The following is an 11,526-nucleotide window of genomic DNA, read 5'->3' on the forward strand; positions in this document are numbered from 1 at the left end:
TCACCGGAGAATCCAAACAAGCGTATATATTTGATGAAGATGTTTCAATAATAATTCAAAACTGAGTACTAATAGAATTAGAGTCACATGCCAAAAACTAGATATAAGATGGAAGGTTTGTAACTTAAATTAACATCCCTATAGGATTACAAAAACTTAGCATGGATACAATCTAGAAACTTCAGCCTAAAATGGAAAACAATTGTTGCCTATACAAAGGTATGCAGGCACCAAACCATTGTCGTGCCATTTTTCATTGATTCATTCCACTCGGTTTTTCTTCTCTCTGTTCTGATTGAAGTCATCAGTGGGCTCCTCTTCAGTAGAAAAACTCTCTTCAAAGCATTCACTTTCATCACTGCTACAAGCAATGTGATTCAAATCTTGTGCATCATATACCAAATAAATTGCTGTCTTCTTCACAATGAAATCATTCTTGAAAACAAATACGACCTCCACTTTGTTACCTGGTTCGATACTTGATATTACCCTCTGCCACTCCTTTTTAAATAAGTAAACTGTATGACAATTATAGAGTTGGATGGTGGCCTTTGTGTAATTTTTCACTAACACGTTACTAAAGCCATTTACTGTCATTATCTCAGTATGGAAGTTTCTATAGGGACCTGATGTTATGGCATCAGGGGTTGAAATATAGACAATGCACATCATTGACATCAAGTTACGCCCTTCAACTTCGGGGACTTCAAAAGTTACAGAAGAACCTTCAGAACTATAGGTTAACCAATTTGGATAACTATCACCAGGAAGCAAATTCCAGTTGACTTCAACCAAATTCATAGAGACTTCAACCTGCATGCTCAAAATTTTATTGACAAGTATATAAATATCACCTTATCATTTATTCAACAATTGAATATATAACTTCCCTTATAAGATAGTTAATCATATTTTGGCGTTACAAATAAAGATTTTCTTGGATTCATAAAACAGACTATCAGTGATGGAAGATACTAATAGTAACAATGACTGATAACAAAATTTGTGAGAATTTGGAAGACAATTTAAAAATAAATATGTTCAGGATTTGAATTATTATTTTTATGTATTTTACTTACCCCTATAGCAAATAATAGTTATAGACTTGCACAAAGAGAATTCAAATCTAAGAGGTGATACATACATACATAAAAGAGGGGAATGTCAAACCTGCAAAATCTCTTTGAGAATATTGGTGACATGGCAATTTATTCCCATTTGAATTAACATAGAAGTAGTTGGATTTGATTCCTGTGATGTATTAGCAGCTGATTCAAATTCCATAGAAATTGTAGCATACAAAGCATTCAAAATTGTTGTTGAATCAATAGAAAGTTGATCTTCAGAATTGCAATCCACCCAAAGACTTCGAAGCCTTGGAAGTTGGTTCGAAAAAGATGAAAGTTCATGTATTCTATTACTCGGTACATCTAAAGAAACAAGAGATGACATGACAGAAGATGTAATTTGAAATGGAAATGGGAGATGATCAGTTCCTGTTGACATCCAAGACAAAATGATTAATGGAAACACAATGCTTGAAAATCCTTCATAACCACACAAAGAGATAAATCCGATGCTTTTCGATCTTACAACTGAAAATGGCACTCTTGTTATTGCGGTGTTATTTGCAATTAGAGTGGTTAAAGATTCCATATGTTCCAAGTCCTCTTCCAACTTGTCAATCTTCAAACAACCAGAAAGAATGAAAGTTTTTAGAGATTTCAACTTATAGATGCTTCTTGGAAGGCTACGAAGGCTAATACATTCTTCCAAATTGATCAGAAGAATTTTTTTGAGATGTCCAATGCTTGGAGAAACCTTAGATAGCATTGGACAATCTTTGAGTACTAACTTTTCAAGATTAGGCATGTTGGAAAAGTCAGGGCTTCTTGTGAGACAACGGGAATGACTAAGATTGAGAATTTTCAGCTTCTCCATCCTCTGCAAGAAGATAAATATTATTGAGGAACATAAGCAAGAGGCTTCAAAAAGCAAATGGAAACAGTTACAACTTACAACTTACAAACCATCAGTAATTAGGAGAACGGAAAGTAAAACATTTACATTAATGCAAAGTAATTTTTTTCAAATTACCAATAGCAGTGTAAAATCTATGAAACAAGGTGACGTGTCTGAGAATTCTACTCGGAGATCATAAATTTGAAATACAAATCTAAAGATTCTTTAATCAACCATTCACACCCCCCTTTTTGCACTATATTTTGGTGGTAAATTTGAAATTATATGTTTGATCTGCAGTAGTTGAAGTAGCTTTCGTAATGGTTGGTGTACACTAAATATAAAGATAAAACCCTTTTGATTAGCTAATCGTTTTATTTTGATTCATGCTTAGTACTAAACTTCCTTACACTATCATCCAATTATATATTGCTAAATGTTTACAAAAGTTTCATTATCACAACAAGGACTAAAAGTAAATAAATTTATTTAGAGATTTAACTTGAAATGTTGTGATTTTTTAATTTATATTTCAACCATAAAAATGAGAAGCGATAATAACTCGTGAAGTGTGAAAAACTATAATCAAAAGTAATACCACGGTGTTCTTCCACAGAAGTTTGACATTGATGTTCTCTAACTCGATGGAAACTAAATTTTCTCCATAGAAGTTTGTAGGTATATGACTTAATCCATTCCACGACAGCAGTCTCAAATCCCTTGAAACATATTCAAAATCCCCATCAAGTTTTACTTCAGCAAGTTGAAGCAATCTGAGACTCTTCATCTTTTCAAATGCTTTAGTACTAAAACATTTTGCATTAGCTTTAGGCAACTTCAAAGCCAGTCCTATAACACTTTTTTTTCCCTGTGAAATATAATGGGACCAAGAAGCAAAAACATGCACAAATTAAAGCAACAAGGTGGATATAAAACTAGCCATGAAACCAATCATTCGTTACTAACTAGAAGTTATGAAGCACAAAAAATTAACAGCCAAAATAATTTTCGATGATAATCAACAAAACAAATGGATGCTGACAACTATCACTACTACAGAAATGACATTTCACATCAGTGGAAATCGACATTTCACATCGGGTGGCAACCGATGTAACTAAAGGTGATGTTGTATGTCATTCACTTTTCACATCAGGCCATGAACCGTTGTGATATGTCGAAAATCACATCGGGCGGACAGCCACTGATGTGATATGATCTGCAATAGTGTGAAAAGATAGGATTTCACATCGGCTGTACATTAAGCTTTAAATGCTTTAAATCCAAATTTTTTAAAAAAATTATACAAAGTCTTACAGTTTGTTTTGATAATACATCAATCACATCCTCCCGACACCACAACCTGCTACGTTTCTCAGGCCTCCTTGGTGATTCCTCACGAACAATTTCTCTTCCCATATCTCGCAGCAAACCATGCATTCCAAGCATGTTCTTATCATCAACACTCACAAGGCTTCTCTCAACAAGGACGCTTATTCCAATTTCTGCATAAAGTCCACAGTCATTTAATACGAGTATAACATCATTTCGGTCCATTCCAATTAAGAAACAAGCTATGTCAAGAAATATTTCTTGCTCATCATCATCTTTCAAATCATCATAACTTATTCTTAACTTCTTCTGCACTTGATCATTAGGAATTCTTTTGAGTTTCTCCAATACAAGAACCCAATTAGATTTCGTCTTATCAAACAAATAAGACCCAAGGACTTCGAGAGCTAGCGGCAATCCTCCACAATATTCAACTACATTTTCGGTAAATCCAATAAAATCTCTTGTAGGACTCACTTTCTTGAATGCATTCCAACTAAAAAGCTCAATTGATTCACTTTCATTCATTGTTGTCATTTTGTATATTTTCTCAACTCTCCCTGAAAGTAAATCCAGTTTTCTAGTTGTGATGATTATTACGCTCCCTGAGCCAAACCATTCATGACTTCCACAGAAAGTATTCAGTTGGTCTAGTGTATTTACATCATCAAGTACAATAAGTACTCTTTTATGGCAAAGTTTGTCCTTTAATGTGTTTTTTCCTAACTCAATGTTTGGTATTTTGATTGTTCTTTCTTTACAAATATCAAATAAAAGTTGTTCTTGTAAACCCACTTGTCCAGCAATTTTCTCCCATTCTTCCCTAATATTTAAAAGGAAGCTCCTACCATCGAAATCGCGGCCAATCTTATTGTAAATGGCTTTAGCAATGGTTGTTTTGCCAATTCCCCCCATACCCCAGATCCCTAGTAGTTGAACACCCTTTGATCGGAAGTCTAGACGGTTAATCACATCTTGCACCCGAGATTCAATACCCACAGGGTTATTTGAAATAAACAAGTCTGTCTTATTCAACAACTGTGAAATGCTGTTAACAATACCTTTGATATCCGCACTTTCGTTCCTACACAAATAGAATGTATGCGTATATATACACATCCATGCTCAGATATGTCAAAAGTAGAGGGGAAACTTGAGTAAGAAAATTATTGTTGGATGTGTTTACAAAAAGCAAGTATCAATACATGTGCTCAAAGAAAGCTACAATCTATTTAAATACTTTTAAAAGTAGTAAAATAGCATTTTCTATGTTTCATATACAACTTTTTTTTTTTATCTTAATTAGTAAAATTGTCAAATGCGACAATTACTAAGGTACGGAGGAAGAGAGTGTAGGATGGCTCAAATTAAGGCAATTTTCCACTGCTCAATATTTTTTTACTCAATACATAATTTCTAAAAAATTGACAGTTGGATTGTAAGTTTGTATCGTCTAGATCATCCAAATAAATTTTTACATAAATCAAAAATCATTTGATAGATTTTTTAGACCTATCAAGATTAACAATGAATGACAAATATGTTTGGATCGAGAGTTTATGAGGGGAATGGAGGGGAGGACTGACTTTTTTTTTTTTTGACAAACAATATAATTCTTTTTTAAAAATTAAAATAACATGATATTTGATTATATAATACTTAACACATAATTAATTTATTTGAAATAAACATTTTATATTGTTCGTAATTTAAAAAAAAAAAATTAAGTCGTCTTCTCCCTCCACCTTCTAAACCCTCAACCAAAAATACGGATCTCAATATAATATATCAAATTATTTAGATTTATGTAAAAATTTATTGCATGATTTTTATGATATACAAGGTTTTATACAAAAGTTTGTTACCGTGAAATGATTTTAGGTAGTGTCCAATTGCGTTTTTCACCGTTTTAATATAATGAAGAAAAATCATAAAAACAACCGCAACAAAACCCCATTATCTCACGACGAAACACTCTTACGACCGCAACAAGCGGTAGGGAATAAATTTATTGTCTCATTTGGTTTTGTATGCTCATGTCTCTTAAAAAAACAATAAAAAATGAATTTATTAGTAGTTAATTTGATCTTTTAAAAAAAAAAAAAACTCATTACAAAATTATGAAAAGAATTATAGTTATGAACTTATTAAGAAACAATGAAAAATTTAGTTAGCATACATTATGAAAAGACTTGTGCAAAGTTGTGGATAATTAATACCACGATGACCGCAATTTGTAACACAATATTTGTAACAGTCGAAATTGCCGAAATCTTTAACGCGATTGCGACAGTTATTTAAAACCTTGATGATATAAACTTACAATTCAATCATCAAATTTAGAACATGTGTATAAAAAACATATATTGAACAGTGTAACATTGCTGTAATCATATGTGCAATTTGAGATTCCACTTGTGTGACATGTCACATGACATTGTCCGACCACAATGTGACACGTGAAAACAAAAAGGCCTTGTGAAAGATAAAGAAGAAAACAAAAAATCTATGTGTCAGATTGTGATTGAACAATGTCACATTCCAATTTGATCCCTCATTTTGTGTGTCTACACACACGCATACACAAATGCGTGTGTGTGAGAGAATAAATTGTTGTTGCCTAAAAACATTGCAAAGAAGATTAAATGAAGATTGAGATATTTGAAAAGTAGTAATTGTTGAATAAAATTACCCGCGGTTGTCTATTACAGACCCTTTTATGCTAGCTGCCTGACGAAGAGCCTCTGTCCAACTTTGCACCAATTCCTTCTCGTTTGAAATTTTGTTCAAAAGATTTTGAAAAGATATTCCAAACTCTCCTGTCTGATGACGCACTTCAGATGGTTCTAAATGGTAGAACACTGGCACAACCTTTTGTCCTATGGTTCTATAACACTTCATTATTTTTTTCACTTCATCCAAGCACCATCTCGAATTGGCATAATTTTTTGAGAAAACAATTAAAGAAATTTTGGACTCTTCAATTGCATGTAATAATGATGTTGAAATGTGATCTCCTCTTTGAAGCTCATTATCGTCTTTAAAAACTTTAATTCCAGCATTTTGAAGAGCTGCATATAGATGTGAAACGAAGGAAGAACGAGTATCCTCTCCCCTGAAACTTAAGAACACGTCATGAATCCTTACAAATTCTGATATTGGTTCTGGATCTGGTTCAAGATTAGGCATGGATGAGGAAGACTCGGATTGCTTTTCCTTCCCCATTATTCAAAATGGAAGAAAAGAGTGAATGAAATGTGGAAGGTGTGAAACCTTTCTAACAACGAATTTAGAAAACCAAATGAGAGATCGATTTCAGAATAATTATTCAAAATAATAATGGGGAGTGAGAAGCAAGCATGTGTCGTCAATTTAAGGTTGTTAGTCGAGTTTAGCTTCAACATTGGCTGGCTGGGCTGTGGGACACCATAATCATGGCTTGGATCAATAATACTGTAAGATACTCTTACTACATGTGAGAGTAAAGTCGTCGTATAGTGTCTTGGATCAACATTCGTGGTGAACATCATCATGATTTCCATCATTAAAATGAGTCAACATCCTTTTCATTTATTAAAAAAAGAGGTATCCATTATTATAGTTTTAATGTGTAAATATCCAATTAATGATACTAATTTAAAAAATGAGTGCATTTATATAATTAATTTATTCCAAAACTATAGTAATAGACACCTTAATTTCTTTCGGGAAATAGAGAGGATCTCAACTCGTATTAATGATACTAGTCTCATATCATAATAGTAATGCTGACATGATACTTATTAATTGAAATTGCCTAATTAAATATTTTTTCTTGTCAAAATTTTTATAAACTTAATGTGAATATATTTTTAAAAGAGTAAATAGTCATTTTAGTCCTTGATTCTGCACCTCGTTGTCACAAAGATCTCTGATTCAAGATTAAATGCAAATTAGCTTCTGAATGTGCACTTCCGTTATCAGTTTAGTCCTGACGTTAAAAACATCTGTTAACTGATGAGGTGACAAATGTTTTGTGCTAACAAGGTGCATGAGATGTCAAATGGAGTAAAGTGACACTACCAGAAAACCGGTGATTAACCACGGTCAAAAGCGTGGCTAAACTATCGTGTAACCGTGGGTAACGAATGTTACCACGTAGGCCACAACCGTGGCAAACAAGGGCGTCGCCAAAATTTAGCCACGTCTATTCCATGTGTTAGCCACGGCTAATTTTGTCGTGGTAACATTGTGTTAGCTACGGATTTGAGCTCTTCTAGCCACGGTTAACTCATGGATAAAAGAAATGGAGAAGGTCTGTTTTACATACAGTTTACCACAGGCCTAACCGTGGCTAAGTAGTGTTTTTTTTTTTAAAAAAAAAAATAATTGCTATTTTTTCAGCTTCAGCATACTAACCAAAATGCAGTACAGTATATAAAGACAATAGTAACAATACTACTGCTTGGGATATAAGTAGACATTAAACTAACAAGGTCAAGATCCAATTTCTTAAAGCAATATGTAGGGATCAAAATACAAGTTACAGTCATATAAAATGTAGTGGAATCAAAATTACATTTTTAACATATTATAGCAAGACTAATATACTAACACTTTCACTACTGAAGCTAAAAATACAAACAGGGTTCTTCATTTAGCAGTCCAAAAAACATGTTCCTTATTGGTTTAATTACTAGAACTGGTACCTGTCAAGTAAAGGAAAAATGAAAGAAAGCATTGGTTAATTAAAGATCAACAATTGTATTATGCTAATTACAATGTAAACCAGAAACACAGAATATGATTATTATGAAGAAATACCTTGGTTGAAACTTGGTAATTCATCGCCAAATTTTTCTTGCAAAAAGTTGGTGAGAAATGCCAAGTGACTTTGAGCTTGTGTAAGCTGCTCCTTAGTCTCTTCATATCCAGTTAACTTTTCCCCTAAAGTGTGTACTTGCTTCTTCAAATCCTCAATATTTTGGCTAGAGCTACCAACATTAACAAATTCAGAGAAATGCTTGCGTGTTCCAAAAACCTTAGAGGGGCAAACACCAACACCTAATCCACGCACTCGACCTGAATGCTCAGCTCCAAACACTTTTCCGACAACATCATCTGGATAAGCATTAATCTTTGAGGGAACACCTAAAGTAGCAACACGCTCTTGATCTTTGAGCAAATTCTCTGATATCTTATCCTATTAAAAACAGGTAATTAACAACCATGAAATATCCAAACAGCAGGCTATATACATTAAGAGTGATGTTATATCTCGCGACCCAACTAGATGCAATTTCATAAGCACTGATAATTAAATAATGCAATTTCAGTATTACTCTTAAATTAAATATTGTGTCACATTGAAAAGAAAACAATGACTCATTCAAATTCAACTATAGCTGAAACTGAAGCCCTCACACACAAGATAAATGAAAGAGAAATGCAATCAATTTACTTACAACAATAACTTTTCCTTCGTCACTCACAAATTTTCCGTGCTTATTTATTAATGTTGACAAAATAACCTCACTGCGACATACCGGTCGTTTTAATCGTAGCTCCTAATAAAATCAATACAAAAAAGTTAACTATTAATTATCATATATAATATAACATACTTAAACTTTACTATGATAACATAATAAGATAACTAAGAAGAGTTCCCAATAGGTTGATTGTACATCAAACAAAGGAAGAACTGAAATAAAAACAGGGCCTGCTTAAACCAAAGTATTTATCCAACATTATGAGTGCATATGGCAGCTTCTACACAAATGAGGCACACTTGGCATACTGATAATTGCCTAAATATAAAGTAATCCATAAAACATTACATTGGCATGCACCAATTACACCTTAGACTGTCTACCGTCCTAGAACTATCAGTAAGGCAAATCCATATAAGGCATAAATAACCATAATACCAATAATACAAAATAGACATGTTAATTGATTTGAAGAAGATCTTATGATAACGTATAGGCCATTAGACGGTATCAAAATAGTCATGACTTAATTTACTATATTTTTTTTATAACCAAAAATATTATCACATTGAGAAGGATGGGTTCCTTGCACATGGGGTTTATTTTAAAAGATTTACGTTACCACAACAAATTCAGATTAAATTTCTCATTGGTTGTGAACATTTTGCAAAATCATCTCTTTAACTATGGCAGCAAATAGCCATCCTTGATGCGAAATTATACCATGCCAATAGCAGCAGAAGAATTCAGATATGTGATGAGCACCAATCTCATTGATAACCTCAAATTAGTGCATTGATAACAGCAGAAGAATTCAGATATGTGATGAGCACCAATCTCATTAAGAATTCAGATACGTGAAAACAATCCATCTGTCATAATGAGCAGGTTTACTTGAGGGGCAACCTTACAAACACACCCAGGTTTGAATGTTATTACCGAGTACATTAAGGGTGTGATTTTACCCGGCAGACCAATATGCATCAACAACACTCTAAATGAATAAACACTTGCACCTATCACTCTCAAAAACAGAACAGACTGCAGCGGAAGTGCCCTTAACTACAAACCAAAACACGAAAATGTTCCCTCTATATATATCTTATACCTTTCCCTAATCATTCACAACCAACAGTGGGTGAAATATGTTCTCTCCTATATAAAAAAACAACAACAACAATCAGGTATAGAGAACAAAAATCTAAAAGACATCGCAATTCGAGTGCAAGCAATAGCTGATTCTTTATTTCACAAATAACGTCAACATGTACAAAATCATCAATTTGAGGGTTTCAAATCTAATTTCAAAATATCACCAAAGATCAGACCTAAGTTCAAATCATAATTTCTCACTGAAGAATAATAATAAGTTTAAATCTAAGTTCAAATCACCAACAAATCCATACGTTAGTATTCAGTATCAATCAAATTTTTTTATAAATAAATAATAAATTAAAGTAAAAAGGGTTCAAATCAACAAAAAAAAACCAGATCTACAAACCTTTACGAATGAGTAACTAAGAAAACAAGCTTAATCTTCAAAAACCTGAAACATAGAAATCCTTAAGTCAAAAACAATTTCAGAATTCACAAAACCTTAAACATAGAAATCCCTAAATATGTGAGGAAAAAAACCTAAATCAACAGAACTCACCGGTAAGAACAAGAACAGGGGTCATGGTGATTCAACAACAGAGATTTGATGGATTTGGGGAAAGAAGATAACGGCCAGAGAGAGAGAGAGAGAGAGAGATCGGCTATTTCATGGTGTGTGAGAGATGGTTGTGAATCGTTGGTGTGTGTGAGAGAGAGAGAGAGAGAGAGAGAGAGAGAGAGAGATGGCAACTTCAACTTTGTTTAGGGTTTCATTTGGGGGAAGTGAAATATTTTGTTTTAGTTTCATGTTTTTGGGGGAAAGAAATGAATAAATTAATAAATTAGAACTAAAAAAATTAATGAAGGAGGGAGAGTGAAAATATGGGCGCGGAACGAGTTTTCATTGAGGGGGAAAATCAGAATTAGGAATGTTCACTTAGCCACGGTAACACCAGTGGCAAATGGAAATTTTAACTGTGGCAAAATGAAAGGTTAGCCATGCCCACTGTGCCGTGGCTAAATAACCGTGGCTAATCACCGGTTTTCTGGTAGTGTGAAAGTAGAAAATAGTCACTTTGGTCCCTGAACCGAGAATCAATATCCCCAAATTGAATCTCAAATCTCTAAATCCCTAAATCCAGATTTTATTCCCCAAATCCCCAAATCTTATCTAATTCCCTCTTTTGATGAAAATCAAATCTGCCATGAAACACCAAACTCGAATCACATGATGATGGGTGTTGGTGCAAAATCGTCCCACCGAAGTGTTGGTCATTCGTCAAGGATTTGATCATCTTTCTTAATAAAGTTGTCTTGAGCATATAGAATAAACAAATAAAAAACATTAAAATGGTCATTAAGATCCCTGACTGTATATATTTACTATCAATTAGATCCCTGACTAGTGACGGAGGTGCAACAAGCACTATGAAGGCTTGTTCATCCACTAAAAAAATTCATTTTTAGTGTTAATGCTATTATTATACCAATTAAATGCCCACATCACTTGAGTAAAAAATTGCTAATTGTACTAGAGTAAAACTACTCCAATTACTTTTTTTCTTTTTTTACTAAAACTACTCCAATTACTTGATATCTCATGTACTGGTAAATTTATCAATTAATCATAATATATATTTCTTCGGTCTTATAATGAGTGATTCAT

General features: G+C 33.2%; 2 protein-coding genes across 3 annotated transcripts; both read right to left on the reverse strand.

Moving 5' to 3' along the window:
* Positions 1-53: 53 nt before the first annotated feature.
* On the reverse strand, positions 54-6,635 carry LOC146912738 (disease resistance protein RPV1-like). Its single transcript, XM_085722234.1, has 5 exons — positions 5,987-6,635; positions 3,280-4,378; positions 2,561-2,830; positions 1,171-1,944; positions 54-813 (listed from the first exon to the last, which is right to left on the reverse strand). The coding sequence occupies exons 1-5, from the start codon at positions 6,517-6,519 to the stop codon at positions 262-264; spliced, it is 3,228 nt and encodes a 1,075-aa protein (XP_085578360.1). The 5' UTR covers positions 6,520-6,635; the 3' UTR covers positions 54-261.
* A 1,121-nt stretch (positions 6,636-7,756) lies between these two features.
* Positions 7,757-10,909, reverse strand: LOC146912739 (uncharacterized). Of its 2 annotated transcripts, XM_085722237.1 has the most exons (6): positions 10,420-10,909; positions 10,267-10,311; positions 9,489-9,920; positions 8,739-8,840; positions 8,098-8,476; positions 7,757-7,982 (listed from the first exon to the last, which is right to left on the reverse strand). In XM_085722237.1, exons 3-6 carry the CDS (start codon positions 9,537-9,539, stop codon positions 7,963-7,965), a joined length of 552 nt encoding a protein of 183 aa, XP_085578363.1. In that variant the 5' UTR covers positions 9,540-9,920; positions 10,267-10,311; positions 10,420-10,909; the 3' UTR covers positions 7,757-7,962. The 2 variants fall into 2 exon arrangements, 1 of the variants encoding a protein (XP_085578363.1); XR_015016865.1 differs by lacking the exon at positions 9,489-9,920 and having other exon boundaries at positions 10,420-10,907.
* Between the last annotated feature and the right edge of the window lie 617 nt (positions 10,910-11,526).

Source organism: Medicago sativa, chromosome 6, assembly GCF_051527215.1.
Source record: "Medicago sativa cultivar Bolivia chromosome 6, Bolivia_mono, whole genome shotgun sequence".
Lineage (NCBI taxonomy): Eukaryota > Viridiplantae > Streptophyta > Magnoliopsida > Fabales > Fabaceae > Medicago > Medicago sativa.

Coding starts and splice junctions, on each gene's coding strand:
- LOC146912739 (XM_085722237.1), bottom strand. CDS start 9,539: ATGAGATTGGTGCTCATCACATATCTGAATTCTTCTGCTGCTATTGGC. Junction 8,841..9,488: donor CTTCTGCTGCTATTGGCATG/GTATAATTTCGC, acceptor TGATTTTATTAG/GAGCTACGATTAAAACGACC. Junction 8,477..8,738: donor ACGAAGGAAAAGTTATTGTT/GTAAGTAAATTG, acceptor TGTTTTTAATAG/GATAAGATATCAGAGAATTT.
- LOC146912738 (XM_085722234.1), bottom strand. CDS start 6,519: ATGGGGAAGGAAAAGCAATCCGAGTCTTCCTCATCCATGCCTAATCTT. Junction 2,831..3,279: donor ATGTATTATCAAAACAAACT/GTAAGACTTTGT, acceptor TATATTTCACAG/GGAAAAAAAAGTGTTATAGG. Junction 814..1,170: donor TTCTCAAAGAGATTTTGCAG/GTTTGACATTCC, acceptor TTGAGCATGCAG/GTTGAAGTCTCTATGAATTT.